This window comes from Rutidosis leptorrhynchoides, chromosome 6 (assembly GCF_046630445.1).
Source record: "Rutidosis leptorrhynchoides isolate AG116_Rl617_1_P2 chromosome 6, CSIRO_AGI_Rlap_v1, whole genome shotgun sequence".
Lineage (NCBI taxonomy): Eukaryota > Viridiplantae > Streptophyta > Magnoliopsida > Asterales > Asteraceae > Rutidosis > Rutidosis leptorrhynchoides.
Window position 1 is genome coordinate 157,842,218 of NC_092338.1, and position 16,089 is coordinate 157,858,306.

A 16,089-nucleotide genomic window follows, 5' to 3' on the forward strand; every position below is an offset into this window, starting at 1 on the left:
ATATGGAGTAACTCATAAAATCTCAACCGCTTGTCATCCACAAACAAGTGGACAAGTTGAAAATACCAACCGAGCATTAAAACGTATTCTAGAGAAAACCGTAGGATCAAATCCGAAGGAATGGTCCATGAAATTGGAGGATGCACTCTGGGCTTTTAGAACAGCCTACAAAACTCCAATTGGAACCACACCTTTTAGACTCGTTTACGGAAGCATGTCACCTTCTAGTAGAAATTGAGCACAAAGCATTTTGGGCTTTGAAGACATGTAATCTTGATTTACATGAAGCCGAACGTCTACGGTTAAGTCAACTAAATGGATTAGAAGAATTGAGATATGAAGCATACGAAAATTCGTTAATCTATAAGGAAAGAACAAAGAAATGGCATGATAAAAGAATCAGAAGTTCAAAAGAATTTAAGGAAGGAGACAGAGTTCTTCTTTTCAATTCACGATTCAAGCTATTTCCTGGAAAATTGAAATCAAGATGGTCTGGACCATTCATAGTTAAAAGAGTTTTCCCGTACAGAATAGTAGAATTAATAAATTCAAACGGGGTTGAATTTAAAGTTAATGGTCACAGAGTTAAACATTACATGCATGGTCCAATGGAAGTTGACAATGAAGTCAATCATAATTTCACCACTCAAGAAAACCCTCAGAATGAAAACATAAATATGTTATCAACAACATATGAAAAACCAAAATTAGAAGACGGGGAAGCTTCAAATTGGAGTGATGAAGAAGAATTCCTATATAAACCTCCCATTCTAAGAATTGAAGAAAATTGTGAACAAGAAGTTCAAGTAGAAGTAAAAGAACCAAGAAAAGACCACTTGGAAAAGGTTAACAAAACAACTCTACTTACTAAAGTAGGAGACCCAGGTGAATTTATCATTTATTGCTTGCTTAATGATGGTGCTATGTATAATGGGCTCGCAGATTTAGGAGCAAGTACAAATGTTATGCCTCTTTGTTTATACAAAAGATTAGGTGTGGGTAAATTAAGACCAACCAAAATAGGTGTTCAATTATTTGATCAAACCATTAAACATCCGGTTGGAATAACAAACAATTTACTTGTTAAAGTGAAAAGTTTGACCTTCGTTGCAAACTTCATATTTATTAATATAGAGGAAGACCTTGATATTCCTCTAATTTTAGGTCGCCCATTTTTAGCAACCACCAAGGCGTTCATTGATGTAAGAGAAGGTAGAATGACACTAAGGGATGGTGACAAATCGGTTACCTTTGTGAACCGAAAGTTTAGATCTCCACCAACCAAAACTGTTGAACTAATAAAAATACCTAAGTGTGGGGAAGATGAAGAAATACCTAATGATAACTCGATAACAAAGAACCCCGTTATTGATATGAAATTAGATGAACCCGTTTTCAACTGTTCAACGAAGAAACTTTATAAACGGATTCAAGATGCTAGGATTAAGGGGAACTTTAAGTTATGTAACCGATTAGTATCCAAATTGTCGCATAAAGAAAAGGCAATGTTAGTTGAATTTGTGAAAGTTACAGAGGAAATCAACAATTGGCTTGAATCAAAAGTCAGAGATATACAAGTTGTTGATAGTCCAATTGAAAACGAAGTTAATCACAATTTCGACACCACAGCTAACTAAGTGTGGGAAGAATCGAATCTTTTAAGGGTAATATGTATTTCTGTTAGAGTTAGATTTTCTGTTTTCATGTAGTTTTCGAAAATGGAATCCGAATGGTCTTTCCCTAGCAGACCCTAAGGAACTAATCTTCTCCCTCCATTCTGAATTTTTATTTCTTTTAGGTTTTACGAGATGAAGAATTCCTTTGATCTGAACCATGGTCTACTACTACACGTTATGATTACTAAACGTAATATTAACATCTTCCCGAGTGAACTGGTATCATTCATAAGAGGAAAAATGGACGAAGTAAGGAAAGAACTCAGGAAAAATCATCATAAGATACATTTTGGTAAAGGAAAATCAAAATCCGTAACAAAAAGAAGAGCACGACACCTTGAAAGATGTCATAAATGCGGAAAATGGTCACACGAAGGTAAATGTTCGAACAATCAAACATATTCAAATACCGAATTTGTTACTGTATGCAGAGAAGGACCGTTCATATATTTAGAAGAAAAGTTATTGAAGAATCGAGGTTACGCTTATGTAGCTATGGAAAACCAAATCACACAACTCTCCTATGAGTCAACTAAAGCAGGTCTCTGAGAATTCTATCTCACAGGTAAGTATGTACAATTTTTATTTTTTTTATTGCTTTTAACCTTTTGATAATAAACGCTGAATCGTTCGCTATAAAGTATTAAATTGATATTCAATAAAATTAGGTATGCGAAATCGAAATTATTGATATCATACAAAAATTTATTACATCAATGCGAAATTTACCGTTTATTCATAAGGTATAAATATCTTTAATCAATCAATCCAAAATATTTCAAAAATTCATCAGGAGTAAAACTAGGTAAAATGAACGAAATTACTTTACCCAAAAAGAGGGGCGTATATTTTTGATAATATTTGATTGATTAAAGTGGGATAAAAGACCAAAAAAAAGATTTTTAATTTTATTTTTACCTTATTTTTAAAATTAATATATAAATATTAAATTATTATTGTAAATTTTAAAAAACTATTATATAATTTTAATATTTTCAATATAACTTTGTAAAATTAATGTATAAAAATATTAATTATATTTATATAAATTTTTAATTTTATGCATTTTAAATTTAAGTTTATGTGAATTTAAAAACAAAAATGTACTTTACTTCATCAAGTTAAAAATTGATATATAAAATTCGTCGTGAGTTGAAGACTAGGTCGTTGAACCGAAATTGCTTTACCCGAGGGCGGGACGAGAAATTTTATTATCATTATTTTTAATCTTATTGATCTAAAGTATGCCAAAAACATTAAAAATCCAAAAACCTTAGCTTTTAAAACAACGCTTTAAAAAGACAAAATTTTAAAATTTTGTCGAGGGACGAAGTAGGTCAACGTACCGAAACGCCCTCAATATAAAAGGAAACAAAATTTTAAATTTATTTCATTTTTTTTTTGTTTTATAAGTAAAAGGATTTCATAAAAAAACTATATATATATATATATATATATATATATATATATATATATATATATATATATATATATATATATATATATATATATATATATATATATATATATCTGGACCCCATACGATCGCATGGGATTTGCAAGGGGGATCCATGCGATCGCATGGAAGCAGAATGCTGGGCAGATACAAAATTTCCAGTCGCCTGTTCTGTCTCCACTTTCACACACACTCAAACACGAACACACACACAAAACACTCTCTAAAATCTTCATTTTTTAACCAAAATCATCGAAATTTGTCACTTTAATTAGCTATAATCATGTCTTTCTTCAGATGGGGAAGCAAAAAGGTAAAAATTTCACCCCTAAACTCATAAAATTCCTAATTTTTGTGATAATTACAAATATTTGTCCTAATTTGATTTTGTTAATTTCTAGTATAATTAAAGTTAAATTGTTAGTATATTATGCATGTATAACCTAGATTGATGCTATTTGTCATGATTTGAAGCCTTAAACTTCAAATTTTTTAGAAATATAGGATTTGTGTTCTTGAGCAATTTGGGGCTTTTTGATATAAACAGGTTATGACCGATTTTTGTTATGAATTAGTACAAAATTAAGTAGTGTAACATGTTTAGGTTGCTAAATGATCCAAACTTTGATCCTAAACATGATTTTTGAGCATCAAAGTGGACTTTTTAAGTCTAAAATTCATGAACTTGATTAATTTGATATAAATGCCATTTTAAACTTGTTTAATTGCTAGTAATGATTATTTTGACATGTTATTTTAGATAAAAGCTTATGAACTTTGTAAACATTTTCATATATGCTTATTTGAAAAATTGTAGAATTGATAAAAATATGAAAATGAGTATAAGTTTAATATGGATTAAACATGTTATTGTAATTGTTTTAATTTGTTATTTTGCTAACACTAATGCATATTTGGATGCACAAATTTTGTGTTTAATGTGTTTTGCAGAGAAATACAGATACGGACGATGCATCATCGTCTAGGCAACCTGATCCGAAACCACAGCTAGAGATGCAATATCACGAACCGGAACAACAACCTGAACAACAACAACATTATGATCAACACGTGCAATACTATGAACCGGAGCCACAATTTTTTATTGCCTACGTAGTATTTCCCGTTCACCATATAATAGAACACCCAATAATTCATGAAGAACAGTTGCATCCCAATTTAAGGATTGATAGAAGTTGGAGAGATTACCCGACGTACCAAAGTAATAAATTTAAGCTTTGGACCAAAAATGTAGAAGTTTCAAGGGTAATAGATTGGGAGCCTTTGGAAAGGGTCCACCTAGCTAACCCAGTTAGGCAGCATCTAATCCAAAGGTATGGCAGCTCTTCTTTTTCCAATTGAGAACGTTTATTTACCACTCGTAGGCCTGTATATAAAGAGTGGTGTGTTGAGCTAATGAGTACTATAGCTTTTAATAAGGATGTAGATAGGTTAGACGATAAGAGTTTTCTTAGATTTTTACTTGGCCGTAGGATGTACAGGATGTCCATGCTGGACATGGCCAGGGATTTACAGATTTACACTCTCACTGAATTACTATCACCTGATTGTACAAATTTGATTTATCATGGTGAGCGGGTAGATAGAAATTTTGATGCTAACGCCATCTGGAGGAGTATGTCAAATTTTAATGTGTTTAGGCGGGGAGGAAGACACTCCTATTTAGATATTAATAAAGCCGAGCTTCGTATAATACATAGATTCTTAGCAAACTTGATTACACAAAGAGGTAACAACAAGGAGAAAATGACCTTACACGATTTAGTTTACCTTAAGTGCATTCGAGACACTAGAAGCTTTGTTAATATCCCCTACTGTGTTGGTTTTTATCTGTCCAAAATGGTGGAAGGTATACAGGAAGGGGGAATAATAAGAGGAGGTATTTTTGTTACTCTCATTGGAGAGTATTTAGGTGTAGATAGGGATCAAGGGGGTTCGATGATGGTATGTAGGGAACAGGACGAGACTTTAGGTTTGCAAGTCTATCAAGGTACAAAGGTATTGACTAGGAGACGCAATCAGGCAATACAATATCAGGGCCGCCATCCACAGGTAGAGAGGGGTTCAGATGAGGAGATGGAGGAAGCGGATGACATTAGGGATGTCATTAGGGATAGTGCTACTGACGTTTTCCAGCGTATAGATGAGGTAGAAATGACTAATGAGGATAGGCATCATCGGTATGAGCAGTGACAAGCCACGAATGAGTATGAGACTTCCAGGTGACGCCAACATGATTGCTGGCAAGTTCATCAGCACCAAATCATGAGCCAGCTATCATATCAGGTACCAAATAACTACATCCCGACTAATTTACCAAGTTATTTAGAACATATATCACATATTTTTGTAGAAATAATTGAAGATACTTTTGTTTTGGACGATATTAATCAGTTTTCCAGAAGAAGAAAAAAAGGACACGCGCTTCTTGATTTAGGTCAGGAAGTTGTCGTCCAGACCAGTTGTAGAGTGTACGAAAAACCTTGAAAAGTTTTCTCGAAAATCAGCTGGAAATTCACGGACCTCAGCATCAAACAGGGTCGCCAAGTGGTCAGACTTATCCTAATCATGAGAGGATCTGTCTCGTACAATGGGGGGCACCGTGCAAATTAGCTTATAAGACTAATGAATCAGATCCTCAGAAAGGATAATCTCCTTAAAAGATCAAAAATCAGCTTTTAAGACTGATATTACTCAATCCTAGGGATTGACCTTAAAGATTGAGAATTACAAACTCATGGAATTCGATGATATCTAAACTCGAGCTTGAACGAGAAAATATTTTGATCAAATTACAAACCGATTTTATTTCTGAAAACCCATTTTCAATGCGTTCATTACCATTGAACGTAAAATCCTAAGAATTCACCGGAATTCATTAGGTCACCTGAACCAAATCGGGTGTCAGCCGTAAGAACGGTGGTTGCATAGCATGGTCGAAGACAGGACCTTGTGCCAGACCGAAAAACTATAGGGTGATCTTTACTATTGCTCCTACAAAGGATAGTAATTGCATCCGACACGATATAGACCATAATCAAAAGCATGTCACGGGACATTGCCTCAACAGTTGCTTGTTCAATGCTTTCCTTTACAATCGGACGGTAGTTCACCGAAAGGTAATATACGGAGCAAGTATACTGGACGTGTTGCTTTCCTAATACAAGGTTAGCAAGTGGGTGATACAAAACCATAAGTTTTGAGCTAAAATTTTCAAATCTGAAACCCACAATACCCACAAAAACATTTTGCAAACACCGGTGAAGGGTTATTCCGGAAAACTTATCTAGGGTAAAAGCTAGATTGAATTTTCAAAAAGATCAAATGTTTTCATAAAGATCCAATTTCCTAAAGGATCTAAATTTTCATAGTCATGTAGGACTGTAAACCACAACGTTACTACCATTGTTCATACCGCCCTATTAAAATCACTGATGTACAAAGTGTGAAGAATAAAGAAGTGATTCTAGTAAAGTTATATTCAAGTTCTATATTGCTTGAGGACAAGCAACGCTCAAGTGTGGGAATATTTAATAATGCTAAAAACGAACATATATTTCATAGCATTATCCTTCAAGAAAGACAAGCTTTTAGTTGCAATTGTTCTATTTACAAGTGATATTCGTTTAAATATTAAAAGGTGAAGACAAAAGACAGATTCGACGAATTGAAGACGCAAATGACCAAAACGCTAAAAAGTACAAAATACAATTCAAGTGGTTCAATTTATTGATGAGAAACGTCTCAAAATTACAAGAGTACAAGCCGCAAAACGCAAAGTACAAGATATTAAATCGTACGCAAGGACGTTCGAAAATCCGGAATCGGGACATGAACCAACTATCAGCGCACGACGCAACGGACCGAAAATTACAAGTCAACTAGGCACATGAATATAATATAATATATATATATATATAATTATATAAAATTATATATATTATATTATATTATTTATAAACCGTCAGCAAACAAGAGATGTGAGCTGTTCAAGGCGGCCATGCGATAGCATGGCCTGGTAGCCTTAAACCCATGCGATCGCATGGCATACTGTAGCTGGCCAAGTTCTATAAATTCAGCATTTTTCGGACGAGTTTAATACACCATATATTATCTATCTCTCACTCTCTTAAATATATATTATATTTATATTTTAATTATAATTTTAATATTAAAGTTTAATAATAATAAGGTTATGGTAGCCAATGTTGTAAGTTTGTAAGTCGAAATTCTGTCCGTGTAACACTACGTGATTAATACTCATTGTAAGTTATGTTCAACCTTTTTAAATTAATGTCGCGTAGCTAAGTTATTATTATGCTTATTTAAGTCGAAGTAATCGTGATGTTGGGATAAATATTAAAACGGGGTTATTGGGTTTTGTACCATAATTGAGGTTTGGACAAAAGAACGACACTTGTGAAAATTAGACTATGAGCTATTAATGGGCTTTATATTAACTAAACGATACCTCGTTAATTTAATATAAAGGTTACAATTTGACGTATCTATATATAACCACATACGCTTAATCGGGTACGGTGGGCGGGATATCTATGAATACGAATAATTGTTCATTTTACCGGATACGGGGATGGATTAATAGTTAATGGACTCATTAAAATAGGGGTGGATTACATTCAAGGGTAATTGGTGTAATTGTTAACAAAGTAGTAAAATCTTGGATTACACGCAGTCGATAACCTGGTGTATTCATTAAACAAAGTATTAAGACCTTGTTACAGTTCGAATCCCCAATTAGTTGAAATATTTGACTTCGGATATAAGGTTAATTTGACGAAGATCCTCGCACTTTATAATTATGACCGATGGACTATTATGGACAAAACCGTATGGATATATCGAATAATCCAGGACAAAGAACAATTAACCCATGGTAATAAATTAAAATCAACACGTCAAACATCAAGATTACAGAAGTTTAAATAAGCATAATTCCTTTATTTTATATCTTATCGCACTTTTAATTATCGTACTTTTTAATTATCGCAATTTTATTTATCGTCATTTTATTTATCGCAATTTTTATTTATCGTCATTTACTTTACGCTTTAAATTAAGTTATATTTATTTTTAATATTTTACATTAGGTTTTAATTGTGACTTAAGACATAAAATCGACAAACCGGTCATTACGGTAAAACCCCCTTTTATAATAATAATAATAATAATATTACTTATATATATATATATATATATATATATATATATATATATGTATATGTATATGTATATGTATATGTATATGTATATGTATATGTATATGTATATGTATATGTATATATATATATATATATATATATATATATATATATATATATATATATATATATATATATATATATATATATATATATATGTATATATACAAATATAGTTTAAAAATATAGCGTTAAACTTGGCTAGCTCCCTGCGGAACGAACCAGACTTACTAAAAAACTACAATACTTTACGATTAGGTACACTGCCTATAGTGTTGTAGCAAGGTTTAGGTATATCCACTCTATAAATAAATAGATAACTTGTGTAAAATTGTATCGTATTTAATAATATTTCGCAATAAAATTATAACTATTTCGTATACACCTCGCATAACATCAGACCGTTTTTTCCATGGAACCGAACCGAACCGAGCCGAACCGAAATTTTTGGTATGGTCCTCGGTACGACTTTTTGTTGTGGAACGAAATTCGGGATGAAGTTGAACCAAATTAGTTTGGGACGGAGCCGTACCATCCACAATCTATATAAGTTTTTCGTTTTTAGAGGGGAAAATAAACTTGCCATAAAAATGTGTCGAAAGTGAACTATGAAAAATTTAAGGTGTTTCAATGAAACATTACCAAACAGCCCCTTAAAAAAGAGAAAAAGGGATATAAGTACAACTTTGACTCAAATAGCCGGTAAATCGAATATTGAGCAACGAAAAAAATGCGGACTAAACAGACAGCAAGGGGGAGGGGTTCAGGGATTAAGCTGCACGTTCAATAGATGGACGCCCGGAATAAGCTGATTAATGTTTCTTCTTCAACGCCTGACATTCTCAACGTTCTTTTGGTTTGGGTTTCTTTTTCTTTACTTAATTGAAGCTAATATTAATAATTGTAAAAAAATAATATTGTTAGGGTTTCTACTTTCTAGTACGAAATTCAGATGGTGTTTGCGACTGCATATTTATTCATTCTCATATTAAGGAGAAAATCCACTCTGTTTATTTTTCTATCTGAAGTTCGCAAAAAGGAGAGAGTTTTACCTTGATTAATTTAAGTCGGTGCATAAAAGAGGGTAAAATAAGTTTCTTAAATAAATAAAATAAAAAAGTAAACAGGGATCTGCTTACTAAATACTCCCTCCGTCCCAGATTAATTGTCCCCAGACAAAAAATACACAGTTTAAGAAATGTCATTATCACACTGTACTTTCTGTGTACTTTTTTCTAACTTTACAGTTTTACCCTCAATCAATTAATTAGAAAACCCTCTATCTTTTGTAATTTAATTAATTCATTAGGGACAATATTGTAAACTTCGTTAAATTTACTTTCCACTTTTGGAAGTGGACAATTAATTTGGGACAGCCCGAAAAGGAATACTGGACAATTAATCTGGGACGGAGGGAGTATGATCTTAACCTGTTTTACTATTGTAATCGATTTCATCGGTAAGTGGTACCTTGTTGCAATGTTTGCACCACAAGTGGTACTATTTATTCAAAACAAGTGATGATTTCTAGGGATGAGCACGGGACGGAACCGGTACCGAACCGTACCGGAACTGAAAAGTACCGGTACCGAATTTACCCAATTTCGAATACCGATACCGTACCGTTTTTCCAATACCGGTACCGGTTCGGTACCGATAATTTTCGGTATTTTACCTGTTAGTACCGAATTTTGACATAAAAATATATAAGATATGTTTTTTACACTAAGAAAAACAGACGGGTGGACTTAAAAGCATACTAGTGCGCTAGAAAATCAAACAATGTGTATAATTTAACATATACATCCAAAATTATCAAGATATCAACAAAGCCATCATGTAGATCACGTATTATAAAAGGCCGCCTTTAAGGCTCATAAGAAACAGATAATCAACTTTCTTTTATGTGGGTTGGTATTTGAACATAATGAATATATGTGAAGCCATTCCACAATTCAATCCTAATTTTGTTACATTGAGCCATGATTTCAAGCAGGCTGTTATGGGAGGGAAAAAATAAAATTGTCAATTAAGTAATTAAAACATGTTTCCATAATCAACGCGATAAGCCAATGAGGCCTTGCTTCATTGGTATCCATGTTTCTTGGATTCGAGAGTGACCCAGGTTCGAGTCTAACAACTAACCTTGCCTTTCAAAAAAAAAAAAAAAAAAAAAAAGCGATAAATTTGAATTTTTTTTGTTTTCAGTTGGTTGTACAATTTCCTAAAAGACAATGGCTGCATTTTTAACATTTACAGGCTTTATGAGATTCTACAAGTTCAAATTTACAAAATATTAAAGGACACATCCAGTAATCCAGCCTTTTAAAATTTAAAATATGGGTAATGAAATCGGTACTAATACGGGAATTTCCCGGTACCGTACCGGTACCGCATCTTATGTACCGAAACCGAAAAGCCAAAAAAACTGGAACCGGAACCGGTCCCGTTTACCATTCGGTCCGGTAAAACGGTACCGGTACCGGGTCGGTACCGGTACGGGATCGGTAAATTGGTACTTCTGCTCATCCCTAATGATTTCATTAGTTTTCACCAAACTGAAAGGAAAATTTGTGTAGTTTACTCGATTAATAATGTATAGTCATGTTTCATTCATGTGTATGGTTATCAGTATACTATACAAGGTTCTCATTCTACTTCAATCAACAATTGGTCAAGTGTCATGACAGTTTTAGATTAAGTTAGGTTTGTATAATTGTGATAGGAAATGGAGAATGTTTTGCGTATGGTGGGTCAACCATCCAAAGCGATGATTAAAGCACTGAATCCAACTATCCAGGCATTGATTGATAAGGGACTGTTGAAACATCCTGACATGAACGCCAATATATCAGTTGTATGTTGCATCTGCGACATTATAAGAATTATGCCCCCTGATGCCCCCCGTACGATCACCAACATATGATGAAGAAATTTGGTACCAGATTATGAAGACAGAATAGTAAAATTTAAGAACAAGAACTTATTGGAAATCCTTCTCCAATTATAGAAAAACTCTTATTACAATCTTCCTATTACATCCCTATTTATAGTTGATTAACCTTGTCCATTAAGTTAATCAAGTCTAGTCTAGAATAATCTAGGATAATAAAGTCTAGAATGTATTAGAATAGTCAAGTCTAGAATCTATTAGAATAATCAAGGAAGAAGCAAAATTGAAAACTATGACGGCTAGCCCACTTGTTCCCCGTTCACACGTTCCACCTCCTCAAATCCATTTGAGATATAATTTCACAAAATAAACCTTTAACTATTACTTTATGTCAAGATTGGTCCAACAATCACCCCCCCAATCTTGACCTTGAGTCATCATTTATTTCTTTGAGTCTTCAATCCTTTGAACTCCAAGAATCTCTCTCATTTCAGCAAACTTTAACTTCGGCAATGCTTTTGTAAGAATATCAGCCCGTTGTTGATCTCCACTGATGTATTCAACTTTAATCTTCTCGTTTTCAACACACTCTCGTATGAAATGATACCGTGTGTCGATATGCTTACTTCTTCCATGAAATACTGGATTTTTCATCAATGATATTGTTGACTTATTATCAACTTTGATCACAACTTGTTCTTCTTTTCTTCCAGTTATTTCAGCTAAGAGTCCCCTTAACCATATTGCTTGACAAGCTACTGTAGTAGCAGCCATAAATTCTGCTTCGCAGGATGATAAGGCCACTGTTTGTTGTTTTTGTGAATTCCAAGCAATAGGTCCATCATCAAAGTAGAACACTAATCCAGTAGTACTCTTTCCATCATCTGGGTCCACCGAGAAGTTGTTGTCACTAAATCCAAGTAGCTTATTGCTACCATTCCTTCGATAGTGAATACCCAGGTCTACTTTACGGTCTGTACCTTTCAAGTACCTGAGAATTTGCTTAACAGCTTGAAGATGAGTAATTTTAGGAGATTGCATATACCTACTTGCATATCCCACCGAGTATGCAAGATCTGGCCGTGTATGAGTTAAATACTGAAGGCATCCAATTGTTTTTCGGTATTCAGTTGCATCAATACATTTGCTGCCATCATCTTTCATCAACTTCAGACCTGGTCCCATTGGATATTTGGTGGAATTGCACTCCCACATTCCTGCTTCCTCTAGGATTCTTTTAGCATATCTTGATTGATGAATTTTTATTCCATCTATGCCTTGTATTACTTCGAGTCCGAGATAGTAAGAAAGTAAGCCCAGATCACTCATCTCTAATTTATCTTCCATTTGCCTTTTGAATTGTTTAATTTTCTCCGGGTTATTACCTGTTACAATCAAATCATCAACATAAATTCCTACCAAAAGTGATCCTTCTTGTGTTCTTTTTGTGTATACAGCTTGTTCAAGCTTACACCTTTGAAATCCATATTCCTTTAGAACTCCATCTAATTTTGTATTCCAAGCACGTGGGGCTTGCTTCAGGCCATAGAGAGCCTTTGACAGTCTGTACACCTTTTGTTCCTTCCCCTTTATCACAAAACCTACCGGTTGAGATACGAAGACTTCTTCCTTGAGGTCACCGTGTAGAAATGCTGTTTTAACATCTAGGTGATGAACATCCCACCCTCTTTGGGCTGCCAAAGCTAGAATAAGTCTAACAGTCTCAAGTCTAGCTACGGGTGCGAATACCTCGTCAAAGTCTACACCATGTGTCTGGATGTAGCCTTTGGCAACTAGCCGTGCTTTATGTCGTGTGACATTTCCTTTTGCATCCTTTTTAATTTTGTATACCCATTTTAGTCCAATAGGTTGGTGTCTTTGGGGTAGATCCATTAACTCCCAAGTATTATTCCTTTCAATGGAAGCTATTTCACCTTCCATAGCTTGCTTCCATTCTTTATGTCTTGTAGATTCCTTAAAATTTGTTGGTTCTCCTTTGGTAAGAAGAAGATCATATATATCACTTTGATTTTTCCAACCTCGAGGTGGTGTATCATCATATGTCTCCTCTTCTGCCATAGATGGATCTGACTCATTGACTGTATCTGTCGGGAGACGAGACAGTATAGGTCCTCATTGTTTTACTGTTGTTTCAGGACTGCTAACATCAGAATGGGTTATGCTTTCCTCATTGGTCGATCTTCCTTGACTTGAGGAGTTGCTGCTTTGTGGGCTATATGAGCTACTTGTTCTGCCCGGTTCAGTAGGCCCATTTTCGGAATTTTGATCAGCCGAGACAACTTCACCGGGGTTTATATCTATCACGAAATCTCCTTTGTGATTAGGTTCTTGATTGTATTCTACTCCGGAATGCCAATCCCATTTGCGTGCTTCATCAAATTCCACATCTCGACTGATTACTATTTTCATCTTCTCGGGATCATACATACAATGTGCCTTAGTTCCTGGTTCAGTTCCTAAATAAACCATAGGAATACTTCTGTCATCAAGTTTTTTTACTTGATCTGAAGGTACTTTCACATATCCAACACATCCAAACACACGTAAATGATCAAGATTTGGTCTTTTTCCTTTTAAAGCCTCATACGGTGTTTGATTTTTCAGAATCTTTGTGGGCAACTTGTTTAGAACATAAACCGAGTGACGTACTGCTTCAGCCCAAAAACTTTGTGGCATATCCATTGCTTTAAGAATACTCCTTGTTGTGCTCATCACTGTTCGATTTCGCCTTTCAACGATACCATTCTGTTGTGGCGTGTAAGGTGCAGTCATCTGTCTTGTGATTCCAGTATAATCACAATACTGATTAAACTCGTTGGATGTAAATTCTCCTCCCCGATCAGTTCTAAGGACCTTTATTTTCCTTCCATATTGATTTTCAGCAATCGCCTTGAATTTCTTGAATTGCTCAAATGCCTCTCCTTTGGTTTTTAACATGAAAGACCACATAAACCTGCTGTGATCATCAACAATCAGCAGAACGTACCTGTTTCCAGCTTGGCTGGCAGGGGATATGGGTCCGCACAGATCTGCATAAACCTGCTCCAGTGGATTTTGGGCTCTAAAAGTTGTCTGAACAGGAAAACTTTGTCGTGAATGTTTCCCTGCTAAACATGCTTCGCACATCTGTGTAGGGTGATCAATAACCGGCACTCCATCAACTAGATTGTTGGTCCCTAGTCGCTTTATTGTATCAAAGTTCACATGACCGAGACGGGCATGCCACAACCATGCTGGATCATCAATCTTGGCATGTAAACAGATTGGTGTCCCAACCTCGAGATTAATTTTATACAGACGATTAGGAGACCTTTGAACCTTCATTAGCAGTGATCCATCTACCTCAAACATATACAAGAAACCATGTTTGATCAAGATTACACAACCCCCTTCTTCAGCTTGCCCAAGACTAAATATGTTAGTCTTTAAGTATGGGATATAAAGTATGTCGGTCAACAAACGTTGTTCACCATTCTTACATGTTAAAAGAATAGATCCTCTTCCTTCTATATCTACACACGAGTTATCCCCAAATCTCACTGTACCATCAATATCCGTATCAATTTTTGAAAACAGTCCTTTGTTTCCTGTCATGTGGTTTGTTGCTCCAGTATCTAAGTACCACATGTTTTCTCCACCATCATGTGACTCATACTTTGCTGGAAAAACCTTCTTTTCACTTAGATGAATTACTTCCTTCTCGCTTCTTTGATTGGCTACGGATATCAATAGTGCAGGTCTGTCATCATTAGCCACTGTTAGTTCAGTTGATCTAGCTTGAGTCAAATTTGCTTGTTCTCTTTTCTTTCGTGTTGGACAATCCGATGAGAAGTGTCCAAATGCATCACATCGAAAACACTGCAGCTTGGATCGATCTTTAGTTAAGTTTTTAGTTGTTTGTCTACCAGCAAAAAAGTTTTGTCCGCGGCCTGAACCCCTTCCTCGACCACCAAACTGTCCACGACCTCGGCCCCTACCCCGGGTGTCTTGGCCATTCCCTCGACCTCGACCAAAGCTGTTTTCCCTTTTCTTTCTTGAGTCCCATCATTCATAGGACAACAGAAGTTGGTTATGGCTGTTATTTGTAGTCTTTAGACTGGTTCGTTCTTCGTAAGCTTTTAGCCTACCCACAACTTCTTGAAATTTCACCGTTTTGAGATCAACCAGTTGTTCGATAGTGGCTGCCATATTTAAGAATTTTTCTGGTATGGCAGTTAATATTTTTCTCACCAACGTGGTTTCCTCAATGATGTTTCCAAGTGCAGCTGATTTTGAGGCAATTTCAGAAAGTTTTGTGGCAAAATTATCAATTTTTTCGTTATCTTTCATCCTTGCTGCTTCAAATTCAGCTTTAAGAGTTTGAAGCCTAGCCTCCATTACTCGTTTAACTCCAAGGTGACAGGTCTTAATTGCATCCCAGATTTTCTTTGCATGGGTGCAACCTGCAACTTGAAGAATCAAGTCTTCAGGTAAAGACTGATACAGATAAGCGATTGCATCATTATCCTTTTTCCGATCGACATCAGTTCCAGGTTCAATTGATTCCCAAATTCCATGTGCCTTAAAAATCTCTTTGATCCTAAGCGACCAGATGGGATAATTGGTCGCAGTTAGGATAGGGCACTGGAACGTAAGATGGCTGGTATCCTTGATTGCATCCGAGGTAATGATAATATCCCCCATGAATCTGGTGTTCGATCGACGCTCGTATTTTTCTGTCTTAGAATCTGGTGATTGATCTAGTCCTTTTGATCAACAACACGATCCCTTTTGTAACCTGGCTCTGATACCAATTGAAGA

General features: G+C 35.1%; 1 protein-coding gene across 1 annotated transcript; it reads right to left on the reverse strand.

Moving 5' to 3' along the window:
- Positions 1 to 15,333: 15,333 nt before the first annotated feature.
- On the reverse strand, positions 15,334 to 15,972 carry LOC139854204 (uncharacterized). The gene has a single exon (XM_071843522.1). The coding sequence runs from the start codon at positions 15,970 to 15,972 to the stop codon at positions 15,334 to 15,336; it is 639 nt and encodes a 212-aa protein (XP_071699623.1).
- Positions 15,973 to 16,089: the final 117 nt, after the last annotated feature.